We start from the raw sequence: 22813 nt of genomic DNA on the forward strand, positions 1-22813 counted from the left end.
TAAAAGCAGAGGTGGTGATCAACAAATCCTGCTGTGATCAGAGGAACGTACATTCTATCAAGTCTTTTTGCTCTCCTGATCTGGAATTTCTCATGCTTCTGTGTCGACCATTCTGGCTACTGAGAGAATTCACAGCGGTCATTATCACTGCTGTTTACATCTCGCCACAAGCCGACACAGACCGGGCACTCAAGGAACTGTATGGGAGTATAAGCAAGCAGGAAACCGCGCACCCTGAGGCCACGTTCTTTGTGACCGGGGACTTTAACAAAGCCAATTTTAAATCAATTGCACCAAAATACCACAAACACATAAGTTTCAACACATGAGGGTACCAGGTTTTGGACCATTGCTACTCTCCCTTCCGGGATGGCTACAAATCCCTCCCCCACCCACCATTTGACAAATCAGACCACTCTTCCATTCTGCTTCTGCCCGCTTACAGACAGAAACTGAAACAGGAAGCACCCACCCTCAGAACGATCCAGTGCTAGTCGGACCAATCAGATTCCATGCTACAAGACTGTTTAGATCACGCGGACTGGGAGATGTTCCGGTCTGCCTCTGATGACGCCATCAGCTTTACACTGATATCGTAACGTGTTTCATCAGAAAGTGCATAGAGGATGTTGTTCCAACCAAAACAATACGGATCTACCCCAACCAGAAACCATGGATAAATAGCGATGTTCGCGCTGCACTTGATGTGCAGACCTCCGCTTTTAATTCCGGGAACGTGGAGGAGCATAAACAAGCCAGTTATGCCCTCCGCAAAACTATCAGAGCAGCCAAATGTCAGTACAGGAACAAGATTGAAGGCCAGTTTAACACCACCAACTCTAGAAGCATGTGGCAGGGAATTAATATCATCACCGCGGGACCAGACGGCATTCCGGGCCGCGTCATCAGAGCGTGCGTGAACCAACTAGCTGGTGTTTTTACGGACATTTTCAACCTTTCCCTCTCTTTGTCTGTGGTCCCCACATGTTTTAAAACATCCACCATTGTGCCTGTACCAAAGCGATCCAAAATCACTTGCTTAAATGACTGGCGTCCTGTTGCTCTGACCCCCATCATCAGCAAATGCTTTGAGAGACTAATCAGAGATTACATCTGCTCTGTGCTGCCTCAATCACTGGACCCATTGCAGTTTGCTTACTGCAACAACCGCTCCACTGATGATGCCATTACATCTACAATACACACTCTCTCCCACCTGGAAAAAAGAAACACTTATGTGAGAATGCTGTTTGTAGACTACAGCTTAGCATTCATCACCATAGTGCCCTCCAAGCTTTATGTGAAACTCCGGGCTCTGGGCTTAATCAGCTCGCTGTGCAGCTGGATCCTGGACTTCCTGTCAAGCAGACGCCAGGTGGTTAGAATGGGCAGCAACATCTCATCACTGACACTCAACTCTGGCGCCCCGCAGGGCTGTGTTCTCAGCCCATTCCTGTATTCCCTGTACACACATGACTGTGTGGCAACACATAGCTCCATTGTCATCATTAAGTATGCTGATGATACGACGGTGGTAGGTCTGATCACTGACAATGATGAAACACGCTGGTGTCAGGAGCACAACCTCTCCCTCAACGTCAGCAAGACAAAGGAGCTTGTGGTGGACTTCAGGAGAAAAGACAGAGAACACAGTCCCATCACCATCAATGGAGCACTGGTGAAGAGAGTCAGCAGCTTCAAGTTCCTCGGTGTCCACATCACTGAGGAACTCACGTGATCTGTCCACACTGAGGCCATTGTGAAGGCTCATCAGCGCCTCTTCTTCCTGAGACGGCTGAGGAAGTTTGGAATGAACCGGCACATCCTCACACGGTTCTACACCAGCACTGTAGAGAGCATCCTGACTGGCTGCATCACTGCCTGGTACGGCAATAGTACCGCCCACAAACGCAAAGCCCTGCAAAGGGTGGTGCGAACTGCCAGACACATCATCGGAGGTGAGCTTCCCTCCCTCCAGGACATGTATACAAAAAGCTCGGAGGATCATCAGAGATTCCAGCCACCGAAGCCATGGGCTGCTCTCACTGCTACCATCAGGCAGACGGTATTGTAGCATCAGGACCCGCACCAGCCGACTTCATGACAGCTTCTTCCACCAAGCAATCAGACTTCTGAACTCTTGATCTCTCACAATCAATATACATCAGCACTGCACTTTATTAATCTTATTATCTCACACTGGACTGTCATAAATTATATTCTCTCTTAACAACACACTGGCAACTGACTATCAACTGACAGCCTGAATGTCAATACAGTACAATACAACCTACTGTATATTTTATATATACTATATATACTATTTTTATTGTATAATGTGTATTCTATATTGTATGTGTATTCTATATTGTGTGTATTGTATACTGTATAATATTCTATATTGTGTGTATTTTATACTGTACATTGTATATTATTATTTGTATATTGTGAGTAAGTGACCCTAAACGTTTGAACAGTAGTGTACATCTTTTTCATTGACTATGTCCTGTACTATTTATTGTTATATTGGATCTTTAACACAGTCCTTAAGAAATAGACAGATGAGCCAAAATATTATGACCACTCACCGGTGAAGCAAATAACATTGATCATCTCCTAACAAGGCCACATGTCAACATCTGGGTAGAATAAATGGTAAGCGAACAATCAGTTCTCGCAGTCAACGTGTTGAATGCAGGAGTAAAGACCTGAGCGACTTTGACAAGGGTCAAATTATTATGGCCAGATGACTGGGTCAGAGCATCTCTGAAATGGCAAGGCTTGTGGGGTGCACCCAGTCAGCAGTGGTGAGTAACTACCGACAGTGGTCCGAGGAGGGACAAATCACAATCCAGCAACAGTGTGTCAACAAGGCTCATCAATGCGTGAGGGTAACGAAGGCTATCCAGTCTGGTCTGAACCAGCCTACTGTGGCACAAGTCATGATGTTTTGGCTCATCGGTGTATAAAGGCCAAGTAAAAGCATATTAAAATCAGCTTCTGCAATGCATCATTATATTATGCAACTAGTTAGAAAGCCAAGCTTCAATTATGTATTAACTATTAATGATAACAGTGGCTTGATTAAAGTGATATGAAATGTCAAATCTGCTATAGTTCTGACAAATATAAAAAGAAAAAAATTGTCAATGCACCAGCAGAGAAGCAGGAAAATGTTATTACAGCTGAGTTCATTACATTTTGTCCTTAAAATGAAACAAGCATGTTGTAAAATGTTTTGACAGCTCCAAGGTCACGTCACCTCCGCTGTTGTATGTGATGAAGAATGAGTCAATAAAGCTCATTGATGCCAGTAAAGTGCATGTCAGTAAAGACTATACAGAAAAACACAAGCACATTTATACCAATCCTCACACACACACAAATTCTCACTTGATGTGCTTTGGCGAGGGACATCAAGTACATCTCTCACCTACAATGTCTAGCACTAAGCCACACCACTCCATGCTGTGACATCTGAAGATCATTCTACTGCTGCACTACATGGAACTCTGCACATAATACACATGAACATTTTCACCATAAGGACAGAGCATATACTGCATAATAACCTAACATTTTCGCAAAATAATTTGCAAAATCCACCTACCATACTGCCTCATTATCTGTATACACAACACTGATATGTATATACATAATATTAGTTATGCATTTGCCATTTCTTCTTTATTTTACTTTAAGTTCCTTAATTTCTATTTTCTATAATTTTGTTTGATATTCATTGTCCTATTATACTGTATGTAACTCTTGCCAAACATAGGTTGGACCAAGGTTATAATAGTTTAAAATTGTTATTTAGTTTAGTTTTCATTTTGTTTGTTAGTTCTTTGTTAGTTTTAGTTTTTAAATATGTTATACTTTAGTTTTAGTTTTTCATTACATTTAGTTTTTATATCAAGTAATACATATAGAATGGGAAAAACAGGCATTTGTGCATCGTGGGTCATATAGCTGGACACCTAAATGTACAGTTTGTAAATAATACTTATAATATAAAAAAAATCTTCATTTTAAAAAGACCAAATGAATTTCATTACTGATATTACAGTAGAAGAAAACACATAATTCTGATTTAAGAATCCTTCTTTTTTACCGAATTTTAACCACAAAGTCCTCTTTAGTGCATTTGACATGAGAATATGATATATATATATATATATATATATATATATATATATATATATATATATATATATATATATTTTTTTTTTTTTTATTATTATTTATTTATTTATTTTTTCAAAATGTACTTTAATTTCTATTCATTTAATTAAATTTTTTCATAGGATTTATTTCATACCTGTTTGCCTCCATAGAATGTTCCCTAGTTGCTTAAATCTTTGTTTTAAATGCAAAACATACAAGGGTACATTTTTCCATTTATTTTGATCATGTGATCACATCCAGCCATTCTGGAAAGAGGTTCATTCTGTGATCCAGGAGATAACTGGTAAATGGTTCATATCATCCCCTTCATTTTATTTGTTGAACCACACTTCTGAATTTTTTTTTTTTTTTTTTTTTTTTTTTGATGCAGACACGAAGTCTCTATTAAGAATCCTTCTATTTCTGGCAAAAAAAAAAAGTTTTGTTGCGGTGGTCTGCACCCCAGGTTCCCACGGCTGCCATGTGGTTATCACAGATATCAGCCTTTTTCCCATTGGGGAAACTAACTTATGACCTCAATCATAAATCTGACAAATTCTGGAGACTCTGGAAGCCTTTGCATTCTTTCTTATTGTCTGTTTCAGGAAGACTATGTTTATTTTTATGTATTTTTTTTTTTGTCTGCAATCTATGCAGGAAGAGATGTATATATACATATAATTTAACTTATTTGTTATACATGTCAGCGCTTTTTGCTTGTTTGTTCGTTTATGTTATTGTATGTGTTTGTTAAATTTGAAAATCAATAAAAAAATTTTTTTAAAAAAAGATTCTTTTTTTCAGAGCCATAATTTATTTTAGTTTAGTTTCAGTTTTTCCAATTATGATGATTTTTATTCAGTTTACAAAAATGTTTTTTTAGGGTGCTTTCACACTGGCAGTTTAGTTCGAAACAGCACGGTTCGCATGAAAAATTGGTAATGTGAAAGCTGTCATGTGGACCGGGGAGCGCACCGCGGTACCGAACCCGAGACTACCTGTAGGAGGTGGTCTGAGTTCGGCTGCAATGGAACTGTAGCGCGATTCGCGTGAATGTGAAAGCAACTTGGATTCGGGTGCGCACTCGTTCAGGAAGTAAAGTAACCTGCGCATGCGTTTTAGCCGATGACGACATCTATCCATCTATCTATACACCTTATAAATACTATATATAAATACTATTATAGGTTATAAATATAGGGTATAATAGGAGATGACAGTGGCAATATCTTCACCTTGGACACGAACGTAAGCATGCAGTGTAAACAAAGATGCAAATGAATACCTTGCAATCAGCTGTCTCCTAAAAAAAAATGCAGTTTGCGAGCAGAAGCAAGCCGCCTTTCCCTGGACATCTGATGAGTTACACCATGAAGCGCACATATACGCAGTTGTCGTTCACTCTGCTGTGCATAATGGCACCAAAATAACAAAAAAACTAAAAGTATGATGAGTCGCGTTGTGTTCTCCATGTGTGTTTGTGATGACGTAAGATGAATGCAAATGGACCGGGGTTCGATAGAATCAGGTGAGTGTGAAACCAGACCAAAGCTGCGGGGGGCACCGGGAACAATCGCACTTGGAATCGGACCGCAGCAAGCGTTCCCAGTGTGAAAGCCCCCTTACATTTAGTTTTAGTTTCCGTTTTAGTTTTACGATAATAACCTTGGTTTGGACACACAAAGTAAGAATATAACTGGTTACCCTGTGCACAAGACAATACAGAAATTGAACCTTAATCAAGGAATAATGTAAAGTCAGCTGGTCGTTATCGCAAAATAAGCTTAGAGAGGGCGATCTGGACCTCAACACGAAGCGGAGGTTCTAGTATCAACCTTAAGGGGTTTATTTTGCAATAATGGCTGGCTGACTGTAAATTGTCCTGATTATTACAAGGCTACCTACCAAACAAATCAATTAACTGACATGAATTATTGATTTGAGTTATAAATTATGTTATTATGTGAGAAGAAAGTAAACACAGTGTCTAGAAACAGCTGAATTCCACCTCCGGTGTGCGTCAGAGTTATGCAGAGTGATATGAAACATAGGAAAGATGACTTGCAATACCTGGATGACCAGTCTGATAGAGCAAATGTCCAACCTGGAACTGTTTTACATGTTTTCATAGCAGAAAAGGCAGTGCCTCCTAAAACCTGCTAGCCCAGAACAAGGAACCGTTAATGTCAGAGGTCAGGGTGCAGGATAATTTCCACATCAAGTAAAGTTTATAAAACAACAACAACTCAGTCCGGCAAGACTGATGTAAACAAGACTGTTACACTGAAAAATGCCTGATGCTGAGATTCATGTGTTCAGTTGACGGACATCCCATTCCTATGTACGTCACGTTACACAATGGCTACAGCAACTTTATTTTCTCCGCCCACCATCCATCTAAAATCATTTTATTACCAATTAGACAACATTTAGTTACGGTGCGCAAATCTGATTAGGTGCTGTAACATATTCATGGAAAGGAGGAGGCGAGAACAGGCTTGATAATATAAATAACAGTTTAATAATGGACTTAAACCAAAAGACACAAACACACACAGGTGTCGGACAGCTGTCCGTAACTCTCTCTCTTTTGCACTGCCGTCTCCAGTTGGCCTTTATCGCTCTCGGGCTAATCAGCCTGATTAGAATCACGACCCGGCCCCGCCCTCCGCCCTGCCACATTCCTCCCCTGTTCTCTCAGGCCAGGGAGCCCCCGGCATGACGTACACCCCCCCCCCCTTTCCTGGGCATGCCTTCCGCCCCGTCTACCGGCAGGTCATCCCCGTCTACCTGGATCAGGGGAGGGGACAAGGGGAGGGAAACAAAAAAAAAAATGTGGCACCTATGTTGTAACGTAACGACGATCGTGCCAAATTAACAAAAACATTTAAAAAGAGAGGGAAAAGGCCAACACAGAGCAGCAGCGGGAGAGAGAGAGGAGAGAGGAAAAAAAAAAAATTAACTTGCCGGTTCTCCGATACACCGTAGCCTGGTCCTCGGCCACTCCTCCACCCTCTGGTGGATGACAGCCGCGCCTCCCCGGGCGGATCGGAGGCAGTCCTCCGGCCCCTGGTGGACGGAATGCCCCGCCTTGTTTTCGGTGGACGGAAGGGTCTCCCCCGCCCCTGGCAGCGGTTCTCCCGCTCCAGGTGGTCGGCCAGGAGCCCCTCCTCCCATCACGGTCGGCGGCCGTTCCTCCGCTTTCAGGCGGCCGGGTTCCTCCGTCCCCCGGCGGATGGCCACAGCTGCTCCATTGGGGTGGATGGTTGTGGCGAGGACTCTACTACGGCACATCCTTCCTCCTTCCCGGGTTTCATCACCAGTGTAACGCATCAATAGAAAGGAAGAGGCGAGAACCGGCTTGATAATATAAATAATAGTTTAATTATAAACTGAACCAAAAAGAAACACACACAGGTGTCGGACAGCTGTCCGTAACTCTCTCTCTGTCGCACTGCCGTCTCCAGTCGGCCCTTATCCCTCTTGGGGTAATCAGCCTGATTAGGAGCCGGGTGTATAGAATCACGACCCGGCCCCGCCCTGCCACAGACACATATCTAAGAGTGTTGATATTTAATCCAACAGCACTGGGGTGCTTCGTTAATTGTATCCCTCCGATTTTCCATGTTCATGGCTTTCCAAAAAGTGGTGGGAATTTTGATGCGTCTTTCATTTTGATTTCATTCACTAATTCTTTCAGTGACCATTTCTGGAGATTGTATAATTACACCAGTAGGTGGTGAAAAATGAGCGTCTTTAATTTTATAAGTTAGTAGGACTGGGATTTACTGATATTTATCGAAAAAAAAAATAGATATTGTTGATAAACTTTTGAGTAATTTTCAATATTTAGCCTATGTTCTACATCTAGATGATCAGGTGTGTGTCACTAAAAACACAATCAGTTCGGCAAAGCTATACACACAATTAGCTATCTGAATCACAGTAATAAAATCAGCAGGTTAGGAAGTATGAGCTGGCTAGCGGCTACCTAGCCCTGCTCTCATATAAATCAGTAATGAGGCTAGGTAGCCGCTAGCTATCTATCCGGCTAATATGATATTGTGATGTACTGAAGACAGCAATGGCAATGCAATACAGCTATTGACTGAACACAACAGCAACTCCGATATCAACACCACTGCGGTTTATTTATGTACTATTTAGTTCAAAAAATGTTCATGATGCATAATGCTGTCACGTCCGCAAATTTTTAAAATACAGGCAAGTCAGTCAGTCAGTGGACATAATGACTTATAGGCTACAGCAATTACGTCATGTATGGGTTACGTAGCTGACACGCGTTAGGCCAAACCCTTGCAAATATCGAGAGTTTATAGCAAATTTGCCACTGATTATTTTCACATGCAAATTAGCTTTGCAACAAACTTGCAGCAAATTGTCCATTGTTGCCTAAGGTTTGCTGCAGGTTCACCACTACCGGTGAAGAGCCGTAAACTTCTGGCAAACATTTGCGGCAAATCACATGCTCATTTGCATGTGAAAATAATGAGTGGCAAATCTGTGGCAAGTTAGTTTGCCAGAACTCAAAATTTTTTGTAAAGGAAACCAGGAAGAAGAAAAGAGGTCACACACCTTATGTAGGATTAAATATATAAGATGAGTATACTTCTTGAACTCCAAATTAAAATGCAGCTTACCCTGTGGAGTTTACTTGTAAACAAACAAGTTGTTTCCATTATTTCTTGATGTCTTACAAGACTGTGGAATGCATTTCCTTCTCCATTAATGGTCTGAAATGTACATCACGAAAAAAATCAATATCGAACAATATAAAATTTTTTATAAATAAATACAAATTAAAAAATAAATAATTTGCCCAGCCCTATAAGTGAGTCATTCAATCACTGACTCAACTGATTCGTTAAAAAGAGCTGTTCACCACCAAATCAAATTACTTCGGATGCTAAAAAATTAGTTACCAAAACTCGTTAAAAATGATTGCAATGTGCTACAGTATGATTGTTTCTGGGCAGGCTAGGCAGTAATGTAGAAACTGGAAACACAGGCCAGATCTGAGAGAAGTTCACAGATCCCCTGGCCGAGCACCGGAACCATCTCAATTTAGCTGGAAAAGAGGTTGGAATCAAAGCTAAATGTCCCCTTTAATGTCTGGCTAAAATCTTCTGTCTAGTCAGAAACATATGCTCTCTACCTTCAAATGCTTTCTACATTGGTACAAAAAAAAAATCTCACTTTCTTTGAAGAGTCTTTAAGCATCTGGTTTTAACAGTCCACTTGAGTATGTGGGTACTGGGGAATGCAAGGACTGCTTTGACTGGGAGAAGAGTGCTGGGAAAGAGATGGAAACAGAAGAGTGGCTTTCCCCTGGAAAACAAACAGACTTTTGTTTCAGAGGTCTGCCTGACAGACTGACTGACTGACTGCCTTTAGTGGCTCAGGATGGAGAAAGGGTGGGGTGGGGGGGACAAGACAGTGAGAGAAACAGAATAAAAACATGCATTTATACAAACATATTAGAGTTGTCAGAATTAACGCATTAAAGCATGTGATTAATTAAAGTTTAACGTGTTAATTTTTCTTAATCGCTATTAAAGCATTTACCGTTAATACAGCAAAAACCAGCATAAACACTTGTTGGAAGAGCAGAACCTTTATAATGTGTCTCCCTGGAGTCATTTATCTGATGCACTCTTCACAACACACACACAACAGAGCTTCCTTGTCAGTGACAAAATGAAGGAGAAAGGACCTCCTAACGTTATTTGATGTACAAAACAAGCCCAGATGTGACTTGTGATAGAAATCAAGTATTATTCAGCCTATGTAAGGTGCATTTTAATTACCACAGAAGCACGTCAAGTCTTAACTATCACCAAGATGCAAAATGAGGTGTTTTTGTCTGCAAGTGCTTTTCATATGTTCTTCAAAGATGCGCTTGATGCTGGCGTAGACGCTCTGACGTGAATTGTGAACGTGGTTTCACGATTTCTGTAACAAAGCGGATAGCCACAGTCTGCTGGCAAATTAATATTGTGGAGGATGAGAGTTTAAGAGATTTAATGCCCATTGCAATGAATATGCAACCTATGTGGAGAATAGTTCTTTCAGTTAGTCAACCTCCCATGCAGACTTTGGGAAATGTTTGATGTTACTTGAATTGGTGCTATTTTAGTGCATTTCTATCTTTATACTGTGAAAGGCTTTGTTAGTAAAATTTGAATAAAGCATTATATTGTTACATCTGTTTTGTTTTCTTTCCTCAGTTGTAAATAAATGCATTTTGATAAAAAAAGTGTATACATAATGTCACATTTCAGCACTTTCAAAATCTGTGATTAATCGCGATTAACTAAACATTATGCGATTAATCACAAATACAAATTTTAATCGACTGACAGCTCTAAAACATACACATTCCAGACCTCATGAGCCCTCTCTGCATAAACAATCATCTACCCTTAAGTTGAAGGTGAAATAATGTTAGCAATACCACTTTAGGCTGTGTATACCAGCTTACTGTGAATTCTAGATTATATATGCCCCTAACATCAAACCACTTAACACTGGGATAGACTTTTCAGCATAAAGGCCAGACTAAGACCTATGAAGTTGTGCAGAGGTGTCCGAATAATATAAAGCTGTTAACTTGTGTCTTTTGTCATGGATGCAATACTTGAAAGACAAAAGTATGGTAATTGGAGGTTTTGTAAACATGATTGATGCAGGAATTTCCACTGATTGGACAGCTCTGTCATGTAAATTTATTAATCATCGGTTGAATATTTTTGATCTGAAAACCAAATACTTGGAGGCATTTCGATTTTTTTTTAATGGAAAACCTGATCTGATGCAGCTGCAGTCTGCATCTTTTTGAAATGTTGCCAGCAGCTTTAATTATTATACATTAATTGCAATAACATAACCTACTCCACTTCCCAGAAATCAATTAAAGGAGATCTGGGATTTCCCTACAGTTCCTCAAGGACTCTAAGGTCATTCAAGTTTTTATTCTATCATTTGCTCAAAAAAAAAAAAAAAAAAAAAAATTTGCACTGTACATAACAGATTTGTATTCACACTGTACATAACAGATTGTATTAGATGTGCACTACCCATGTGTATGTGTGTATGTATGTATGTGTGTCTGTACGTATGTGTATAATTAGTTTTATTTTTTTATTATTATCTATGTCTTGCTGCTGTTTTTGTATTGTCTTTGTATTGTTGTACACTGGAAGCTCCTGTCACCAAGACAAATTCCTTGTATATGTAAGCATACTTGGCAATAATGCTCATTCTGATTCTGATTCAATGCTACTAGGAAGGAGAGAAAAGAATGTGAGAAAAGAGAAGCAGAAGAGAGAACAGAGGAGGAGGAGAAAGCAAGCATATTTAAAGAACAGGAAAGGAGTGTAAACTTGACAAGCAAATAGGAGAGAAGGATACAGTAGAGTAGATTACAATATGGTAGAGTTGTGCAGAGTATAATATAGCTAAATAGAGTATAATCCGGAGTAGAGGGCATGGAGAATACCGCCACCTATTTTTTCAACTTCAAGTACTGCAATCAAGTAGAGTACAACTGAGCATAATCAAGTAGAGTAGATTACTATCAGTGTACAATCCAGTAGAGTACATTCAAGTATATTAGAGTACAATCCATCATAATATAATACAATCCAACTGAATAGAGCAGTGTAGAATACATTTGAGTAGAGTTGAAAGCAACAGAAGTAGAACACAGTATGTAAAATTGAAGAGTTAAATGGTTCCTGCTTTCTCTCTCTCTCCCATCTATATGTGTTCTTGTGTGATTGTTTTTAGACTATGACAAAGGCCTCTTTCTTATACCGTATCATAAGTTCAACACACCACAGAGAGCTCACACACAGAGACTGCTCTCTCTGTTTACTTATTGAGCAAAATATGTATCCATTCACCCATCTGTCTCTCCTCGCCTGTGCAATTTTAATTATGACTCCTCAAGAAAGCACATACAGTTGTAGTAGGAAACACTCCGTATGGATGTTAAGAGATTAAAACATTTGTAACACTAATCCAAAACAGCTTTCCTTATTCTGTAACATGCAACACACTATTAATGGCAAAAAGAAAAAGAAAGGAGGAGAAGAGGACAGACAGATATACCAAATAAGAGAAATAAGGAGAAGTCTGTCTGTCTCAACATCTGCAAGCTGTAGCTCACATCTGGATGGCAGTCTGAGTCACAAACATGTGCGTGCACACACACAGGACTGCATTGATTTCTTGCTGAGTCCTACCAGTGGAGGCCAGGTGGTTCGACGGTTAAAACGCTGCTCTGGTTCTCAGCTATGGCTAATGGATTCCATCTGGCAGTATGATGTGTACACTTGTTATTCTGTTTCCTTCTCTCTCTTGCACTTTCTCTCTCTCCATGTCTGGCAAGTTTCTCTTATTTAAAAGCAGACTGTCCTGAGGACATCACTGAACATGGATGCAAACATGTGCACCAAAAAATCACAACAACACATTATTTGTGTTTGTTTTTGGAGAGAGTGAGACATGGCGATACTACATTTGTCCACTTGGTGACAGCATCACACAATACTTTCCACAAAATTCAGGCAATATCCATTCATTGAAGACTGATGCAAACTCAAAAAATCCAGAAAATCCTACTGTGTGTGAGCTGTGGCAGTGGACATGTGTAAAAGTCTTACCTGGCACTCTCAAATGTGGCTGACGGAGTTTTGCCGATTGCTCCAAAGCCAACTCCAACAGCAAGTCCCTCTGGAACACATGAAAAAAACACCTGTTATAGTTTCACCAATATCAGACTGTTTGAAAGGTGCATTGATGATCAGGACTAATTTAAGGAGTAAGATGGAGCGAGGACCTACTGGAAAAACAAACGGCTTAAACCAGACTAAGGTGGTTTAGACTAGTTTAGCTGATTGGCCAAATGTGCTCCCTGCCTGACCAGCTGATAAGTGCCCACATCCCCTCAAAAACCATAAAAACAGACCTGACCAGTGGAAATCAATATGGTGGCCATCTAAAACCAGCATACTACCTTAGGCTGGTTTAAGCTGTTTCTTTGCTTTGTTTTTTCAGCAGGGAGGTGAGTGAAAAAGAGTTTTAGGACAATTAAGCAGAAACTGTTCTTTCCCCCAATACACCTAACCAAGCTTTCAACTATCAGTACAGGAAGGCTTTAAACAGAGTATCTCAAAACTCCAGAGACTGATTGTATTACGCTCCATTTTTTTGTCATCAAGTGTCATTCGGAGGACAGTTTGTGAGATGTTAGCAGAGGATGTTTATGAATTACCTCTAACACTTTTCATCCAAAGCATCTTGGTTTTCACAGATTGCAGCAAGCAGTAATAAAACAGAATTTTGTTGTCAGTAAATGTCTATTTCCTTAATTTCTTTCTAGGGGTGGGCGATATAAAAATTATTGTTTCATCACAATATAGTTAAAATCAATAAAAATGTGTTTATATGTTCAATAACCACATTGTAATGCCTATTTTTGGATAATCCAGTCAGTATATTAAACACCATTTTCTCTTGATTTGGAACTGACAAACAGTCAAAGTAGGGCAGGACGATTAATCTAATTTTATTTTCGATTATGAAAACAGGATAATCGAGATAAAACGATTATTGTGCCACACAGTCTCGCAATGAAACACCCTCGCGTTATATCTTTAAAGCATCCTTTATTAAAGTTCAAATAATAATGAAGCAGGTTATGAAAATAAACTCAGAATCTGCCATTTCTCTGTGTGGTCAGCAGCACGTCTGAGTTGCGTGAAGTGACCGGGGAAGAGACTGAATCTTCTCCCGGCTGATGCACACTCTGGTGTGAGGACGACCGTCACTCACACGTTTGCTGCAGCTAGATTATAACGTGATGGCTCGTGATGTAGTGAATCATAACATGTGTGTCACGTTCACTGTGTGTATCTTATCATGAAGAAAATCAGCGATATGCAGTTCTATTAAGAAGAGAAAGTTTGTTTTTGAAGTGAACATAAAGGTGAGAATCTTTAGTCTTAGCCTGTTATTCAGTGGAACAAACTACGTTTTTGATTAGTCTTTTTTGGCTTGTTTTCCAAAATAATATCTAAAACTCCTTTAAAACAATGTACATTTACTTTAGGAACTATACTGTAGAAGAAAAACATTTTATCAGAGAATGCTGAATACAATATTTAATCAGGGCTTGACATTAACGAATGTCCGGTTGTGATGCTTGACAAGTGGATTTTTGAAGGGGCAAGTGAAAAATAATTTTACTTGCCCGACCGGACAAGCAGACTGATTAAAACGTCAATAATGAAAAAATAACTGGCTATATTTGTGATAGCCTAGGTCTGTGTCACTTATTAGAAAGTTAATATTCTTATTCTGCTGTTGAAATTAATCCAGAGCACGTAATTTTATAATTTGCAAGCGATCTAGTAACAGCTGTGCCCTGTTTGATTGACAGACGGTGTATGTGTGTGTGCTGAACATGCGTGTTACGAAAATGCTCACGTAATGCACGCCTGATGCTCAAATACATTTAAAAATTCCACCAAAATGCCTGTCTTAGTGAGATATTCATGTAAACATAGAGAGTAATATCTAAAGTGAGCATAAACAGCAGAGAAAAAAGTGGATTTGTATTAAAATGTCGGACTTGTAAGTGTTAATGTAAGCTAATAGACCTGCTGCTGTCTAGTGTGTCATTATAATCATCAAACAACCATAACAAGAAAATGAGAAAGCACTTATTGCTCTTGACTGGGTAACTTTAGTAGCTTTAAAAAGTATGAATGTATTATAATCATACAGTAAAGACCAATAGTAGTTTTATGTTGCATTTCATTCTGAATGTTTACTTAAATACTTGATAGCCTACTGCTGTTAAAAATTCTTAATTATTTTTTCATCTATTTCTATTCATTGCTGTTTTTATTGCTATTTTATTACTGACTGTTTACAAGTCTTGAATAATTACTTAAGAACTTGAAACCATTCTTCCATTATTAACATATTAGTTAGTGTTATTATTTGTTGTTGTTTTGAAGCTAGCTATTGAGAATCGTGAAATTTCACTACCATCTACTGAAATTTTGGTATAGTAATAATGTATAGCCTTTATTGTACATGGTAGATCTTGCTGCAATAACATGATGAAAAAGTAGATCTCATTCCATAGAACTATGAGCATCCCTGCTGTAAATGGAAAATAATCGTGATTATGATTTTTGCCATAATCGATCAGCCCTAAGTCAAAGTAAAAAATAAATAAATAAATAAATAATTTCCTTTGAAATCAACCTTAATTTCAAGCTAAATTTCACATTATCCCACATTTCATTCTGATGTTGTTGACTAGTATCATTATTACTACAAACTTTCCTCAAGAATATACACATAGGCTAAGAAATAAAAATGCAACAAAATTAAATACTTCATTAGGCTCTTAATGATTTAAGTAATCTCTGTAGAGAATGTATGATGTGAACATCACTGGACTTCCTGTTCCTGTTGCTGACGGCATGTTGCACGAGTGTTTGTAGCCTGCTAGCCTGCTAGCCTGCTACGTGTTTCGGGTTTTTGCGTTTTTCTACTGTTTCATCTGTGTATATTTTACCTGTTGCTGCTGGCGTCTAGCTCGAGTCTGTTTGTAGCCTGCTAGCTTTTTTAGCATCACTTATCTATCTGATTTCAGCCTTTAATCCTTAACATCTGCCATTTTTCAGCGTGCATCGGGTTCCCCCTGCATTATTCTCTTATCGCGATTCAACTGCGTGCATTTTCCACGTGCATCCGTTTTCTATTTTTATCGTGATTAAACTGCGTGCATTTTACAGAGCGCACCCGTTTTTCTCCTCTGTTACACAGATTATTGCATCGATCTCAAAGCACCGCTTGTCAAGAACAACCATAACAACAAACAATTGCATGAGGGATTCACATCGATCTCAAACCCTCACCGCTCAGGAACAACCAACAACTACAACCACAAACAACTGCGGTAAGTCATGCCATCCACTCATGTTATTTCTTCCTGCATTGCATGTCACATGTTTACAATAGCCTCTTCCATCAGCAGTGAGGGATTCACATGTGATAAATGTAAGGAATTAGTCAGGCTGACGGAGAAGGTTAATGAGTTAGAGACACGCATCCGAATGCTAGTGGAGGTCAGTGAGAAAGAGAAGCCAGTAGATACTGTTTCAGATGCGGGCAATACAGAGAGCAACACACACTTTGGTTCCGACTGTAGAGCCCACACAGCAGGGCGTTTGGGTGACGTCTCGGCGGCATACTTGCTCAGCAAACACCTCAGCGACACCACTCTCCCGTTCCTGTTAGGGTTTCCAATAGATTCTCCCCACTCAGTGATGCACTCCACTGAGAATCATGTTGAAAGAGCCCTTGATATTGGTGATTCTATTGTAAGGAACATGGAAATAGAGACTCCAGCCACTATTGTTACATGCATTTCGGGTGCCAGAGCATCTGACATCAGATCAAATTTATAAGTGCTGACTAATGTTAAATGTAGATTTTCTAAAATTGTTATTCATGTCGGCACTAATGATGTCCGGCTTCACCAGTCGGAAATCACTAGAGATAATGTTAAAGAGGTGTGTGAATTTGCAAAAACGATGTCAGACAATGTAATATGCTCTGGCACCCTCCCTGCTCATCGTGGTGACGAGGTTTATAGTAGATTAGTGTCACTGAATGGCTGAATGTCTGAGTGGTGTCTGGAGAATAGAATAGGATTTATAGACATTTGGAAGAGTTTCTAGGGTAGACCTGACCTGCTAAAGAGAGACGGACTCCATCCCACCAGGGAAGGTGCCACTCTCTTCTCTTGTAATTTGGCTCATAGTCTTAATAATGATAGTATTCGACTAACTGGGGCCCAGGTCAGGAAACAGACAAACTGGTTAATCCGAACGTCTGCTAGCTGCCTTGAGACTTCACACAGGTCACATAAACTACAACACATAGAGACTGTATCACCTAGATATCATATCGAGACTGTGTCTGTTCCCCGAACTACCAAACACAAAACTCTCACTATATCATTTAGAAAAAAAAACTGATTAAGGTCAAACTTGAACAAAAAAAAAAAAAAATTAAAAATGAACATCATATGAAGGTAGGGCTACTAAACATTAGATCTCTTTCTACCAAATCACTAATTGTAAATTAAATTATTACAGATCATAGTTTGGATGTGCTCTGTTTGACTGAAACCTGGCTTAAACCGGATGAATATATTAGTTTAAATTAATCTACTCCCCCAGGTTATTGTTATAAACATGAGCCTCGTCTGAAGGGTCGAGGAGGAGGTATTGCTACAATTTACAGTGAAGTTTTACTCAGAGGACAGAATATAAATGTAAGTGTTTTGAACTAATAATGCTTAATGCACCGTCAGATATAGATATAAATAAATTAAAAACTCTGTCGTCTTTTACCCTTGCTACAGTATATACAGTTGTGCTCAAAAGTTTGCATACGCTTGGAGAATTGGTAATATATGTACCATTTTTAAAGAAAACATGAGTGAGCAGGCAAAACACATTTCTTTTATTTCTTATGGGATTCATATTCAGCTGTAGGTTATAACAGAATGGCACAATCATAAAACAAAACATGGCAACAAAGAAAAAAATGAAATGACCCCTGTTCAAAAGTCTGCATACCCTTAGTTCTTAATACTGTGTATTGCTCCCTTTAGCATCAATGACAGCGTGCAGTCTTTTGTAATAGTTGTCTGTAAGGCCCCAAATTCTTGCAGGTGGTATAGCTGCCCATTCGTCTTGGCAAAATGCCTCCAGGTCATGCAAAGTCTTTGGTCGTCTTGCATGAACTGCACGTTTGAGATCTCCCCAGAGTGGCTCGATGATATTAAGGTCAGGAGACTGTGATGGCCACTCCAGAACCTTCACCTTTTTCTGCTGTAACCACTGGAGTGTCAACTCGGCCTTGTGCTTAGGGTCATTGTCGTGCTGGAAAGTCCAAGAACATCCCATGCACAGCTTTCGTGCAGAAGAATGCAAATTGTCTGCCAGTATTTTCTGATAACATGCTGCATTCATCTTGCAATCAGTTTTCACAAGATTCCCCGTGCCTTTAGAGCTCACACACCCCCAAAACATCAGTGAGCCACCACCATGCTTCACAGTGGGGATGGTATTCTTTTCACTATAGGCCTTTTTGACCCCTCTCCAAACATAGCGCGTATGGTTGTGACAATAAAGCTTTATTTTGGTCTCATCACTCCAAATTACAGTGTGCCAGAAGCTGTGAGGCGTGTCAAGGTGTTGTCGGGCATATTGTAACCGGGCTTTTTTGTGGTACTGGCGCAGTAAAGGCTTCTTTCTGGCAACTCGACCATGCAGCTCATTTTTGTTCAAGTATTGTCATATTGTGCTCCTTGAAACAACCACACCATCTTTTTCCAGAGCAGCCTGTATTTCTCCTGAGGTTACCTGTGGGATTTTCTTTGTATCCCAAACAATTCTTCTGGCAGTTGTAGCTGAAATCTTTCTTGGTCTACCTGACCTTGGCTTGGTATCAAGAGATCCCTGAATTTTCCACTTTTTAATAAGTGATTGAACAGTACTGACTGGCATTTTCAAGGCTTTGAAAATCTTTATAAAGTTCCATTACCTTGTTACGCAGGTCTTTTGGCAGTTCTTTTCTGCTCCCCATGGTGCAGTATCTAGCCTGTTCAGTGCATCCACGTGAGAGCTAACAAACTCATTGACTATTTATACACAGAAACTAATGGTGCGTTCAGACCAAAGGCGTCGAGAGCGTCAAATCGACTGGAAGTCATTAATTTTCTATGGCAGCCAGTGTCTCTCGGCGGCGAGAAGCGGCGCGTCCGTGGCCGGTGCGTCTTGGGAACTGTGGGCGTCAGAGGAAATTTCAAGTGCGGGCAACATTATGGTAATGAGCTTTGACGCGGTTTGGCGGCAACCTATTGGAATATAGAAGTGCTCCACTCTAGCGAAGTCTAGAGAACACAACAGTGTAAACTTTGGTTCCCACCAAACAATAGTTCTGAAGACAAAATGGAGGAGAAACTAATTATTGCCGTGGCGGGTTTTCCCGTAATATACAATCTGTCCCTGTTTGCTTACAGGGATATAAATTTAAAAAACGATGCATGGACAAAGGTGTCTGAAATTGTTGGTGTGCCAGGTGAGTTGATGAAGTGGATATTATGGTTTATATAATATTATATATAATATATTGCATGCTAATTTTGGCACCATAGCATGCAAAACGTGCTGCCTGATCAATCGATAACACATTTATACCATCAGCGTTTGTCTTTTTATATTTAATTACTTTCTGCCATCGATCGATTTCTTACTTTCACATTTAAAAGATTTCATGAGGGTATACGCTATTTGTGATAGGTCGGCAAAAAGATACCGGTCGACATGTTTGGATGTTTTGCGGCCCCTTTAAATATAGTTCACAAAACCAAACATTCCGAACAAACGTTGCCGCCTATTTCAACTATGTCAGAGCGTCCACGAATCTTCGATAGCGTTGTTGGGCAGCCAGAGTGAATTTTGATGCTCTCGCCTCCTCTGGTCTGAATGCATTGTAATTGCAATTTAAAAAGCCACAGGTGTGGGAAATTAACCTTTAATTGCCATTTAAACCAATGTATGTCACCTTGTGTGTCTGTAAAAAGGCCAAACATTCAAGATAATGTAAACTTTTGATCAGGGCCATTTGGGAGATTTCTGTTATCATTATGATTTAAAAAGGAGCCAAACAACTATGTGATAATAAATGGCTTCAAATGATCACTATCCTTTTTTGCATGATCAGTCATATTTTCAAAATCAATGCCAAAATTTCACAATTTCTGCCAGGGTATGCAAACTTTTGAGCACAACTGTAGATCAACCAGGCCTTATTCTGATTTCGTTGGTGAATTTGCAAATTTGTAATCAGATCTTGTAGTTACTGTAGATAGAGCTTTAATTGTTTGCGACTTCAACATTCACATAGATAATGAAAACGACACACTGGGATTAGCATTTATCGATATTCTCAACTCTCTTGGTGTCAGATAAAATGTCACAGGACCAACTCATCTCCATAATCATACACTAGATTTAATTCTGTCATTTGGAGTTGATGTTGATACTATAAAAATTCTGCCGCAGAGCGATGACATCTCGGATCACTACCTCGTCTCTTGTATGCTGCGATCAGCTAATGTTACTCAATCTACACCACACTATCTTTCAGGTATAACTATTCTTTCGACCACTAAAGATAGCTTCACTAATAATCTTCCAGATCTATCTCATACACTCAGTAAACCCCAAAGCCTAAAAGAACTTGATGAAATAACAGAAAATATAAATACAGTCATTTCTAGCACTCTTGCTATTGTCGCCCCCCTTCGGTTAAAGAAAATTAAAGAAAAAAGCCCTGCACCATGGTACAATGATCACACTCATGCTCTCAAGAGAGCAGCTTGGAAAATGGAGCGCAAGTGGAAGAATGCAAAATTAGATGTATTTCGCGGTGCGTGGAAGGATAGTGTCTGTAGCTACAGACAGGCACTAAAAGCTGCCAGGTCAGCATATTTTAGCAAATTCATAGAAAATAACCACCTAGGTGTTTATTCAGTACTGTGGCTAAATTGGTTAGGAATAAAGCCTCAACAGAACCAGATATTCCATTGCAGCACAAGAGTAATGACTTCATGAATTTCTTTACTGATAAAATTGAAATAATCAGAAATAAAATTGGAATTATGCAATCATCTGTCACAGTACCTCAGAAAACAGTGTCTCATAATTTTCAATCCTTCACTGTCATAGGTCATGAAGAGCTAACAAAACTTATTGAAACATCAAAAGCCACAACATGTATGTTAGATCCAATACCAACCAAGCTCTTAAAAGGGGTATTCCCTGTAATCTCAGAACCTCTTCTTAATATTATTAACTCCTCACTATCCTTAGGACATGTCCCGAGAAACTTTAAAATGGCAGTTATCAAACCGCTTATTAAGAAGCCACAACTTGATCCTGGAGAACTGGCTAATTATACACTATATTGCCAAAAGTTTTCGCTCACCCATCCAAATAATTGAATTCAGTTCCAATCACTTCCATGGCCACAGGTGTATAAAATGAAGCACCTAGGCATGCAGACTGCTTCTACAAACATTTGTGAAAGAATGGGCCGCTCTCAGGAGCTCAGTGAATTCCAGTGTGGTACTGTGATAGGATGCCACCTGTGCAACAAGTCCAGTTGTGAAATTTCCTCGCTACTAAATATTCCACAGTCAACTCTCAGTGGTATTATAACAAAGTGGAAGCGATTGGGAATGACAGCAACTCAGCCACGAAGTGGTAGGCCACGTAAAATGACAGAGTGGGGTCAGCGGATGCTGAGGCGCATAGTGCGCAGAGGTCGCCAACTTTCTGCAGAGGCAATCGCTACAGACCTCCAAAATTCATGTGGCCTTCAGATTAGCTCAAGAACAGTACATAGAGAGCTTCAAGGAATGGGTTTCCATGGCCGAGCAGCTGCATCCAAGCCATACATCACCAAGTGCAATGCAAAGCGTCGGATGCAGTGGTGTAAAGCATGCCGCCACTGGACTCTAAAGCAGTGGAGACGCGTTCTCTGGAGTGACAAATCACGCTTCTCCATCTGGCAATCTGATGGATGAGTCTGGGTTTGGCAGTTGCCAGGAGAACGGTACTTGTCTGACTGCATTGTGCCAACTGTGAAGTTTGGTGGAGGGGGGATTATGGTGTGGGGTTGTTTTTCAGGAGCTGGGCTTGGCCCCTTAGTTCCAGTGAAAGGAACTCTGAATGCTTCAGAATACCAAGAGATTTTGGACAATTCCATGCTCCCAACTTTGTGGGAACAGTTTGGGGATGGCCCATTCCTGTTCCAACATGACTGCACACCAGTGCACAAAGCAAGGTCCATAAAGACATGGATGAGTGAGTTTGGTGTGGAAGAACTTGACTGGCCTGCACAGAGTCCTGACCTCAACCCGATAGAGCACTTTGGGATGAATTAGAGCGAAGACTGCGAGCCAGGCCTTCTCGTCCAACATCAGTGTCTGACCTCACAAATGCGCTTCTGGAAGAATGGTAAAAAATTCCCATAAACACACTCCTAAACCTTGTGGAAAGCCTTCCCAGAAGAGTTGAAGCTGTTATAGCTGCAAAGGGTGGGCCGACGTCATATTAAACCCTATGGATTAAGAATGGGATGTCACTTAAGTTCATATGCGTCTAAAGGCAGATGAGCGAATACTTTTGGCAATATAGTGTATATTCAAATCTCCCGTTTATGTCGAAAATACTAGAAAAGGTAGTATCTTCCCAAATATGTTCATTTCTACAGATAAATAGTATATATGAACAATTTCAGACAGGATTTAGGCCTCATCACAGTACAGAGGCTACACTTCTTAGTTACAAATGACTTGCTCTTATCATCTGATCACGGCTGCATTTCATTTCTAGTGCTTTTAGATCTTAGTGCTGCATTTGACACGATAGATCACGACATTCTCTTGAATAGGCTAAAGAATTATGTTGGCATTTGTGAAGTTGCATTAGCATGGTTTAGGTCCTATTTAGCAGACTGC

At 40.0% G+C, this 22813-nt stretch overlaps 1 protein-coding gene across 2 annotated transcripts in view; it reads right to left on the reverse strand.

Annotated features, from left to right (window-relative positions):
* The window catches only part of LOC127423174 (zinc transporter ZIP11-like), a 207469-nt gene that overhangs the window by 21389 nt on the left and 163267 nt on the right, over positions 1-22813 (reverse strand). For both annotated transcript variants that reach the window (XM_051667299.1, XM_051667298.1), the window contains exon 7: positions 12855-12924. In XM_051667299.1, coding sequence (XP_051523259.1) covers positions 12855-12924 — 70 coding nt within the window. The remainder of the gene's footprint in view (positions 1-12854; positions 12925-22813) is intronic.

Source organism: Myxocyprinus asiaticus, chromosome 32, assembly GCF_019703515.2.
Source record: "Myxocyprinus asiaticus isolate MX2 ecotype Aquarium Trade chromosome 32, UBuf_Myxa_2, whole genome shotgun sequence".
In the NCBI taxonomy this organism is placed as follows: domain Eukaryota; kingdom Metazoa; phylum Chordata; class Actinopteri; order Cypriniformes; family Catostomidae; genus Myxocyprinus; species Myxocyprinus asiaticus.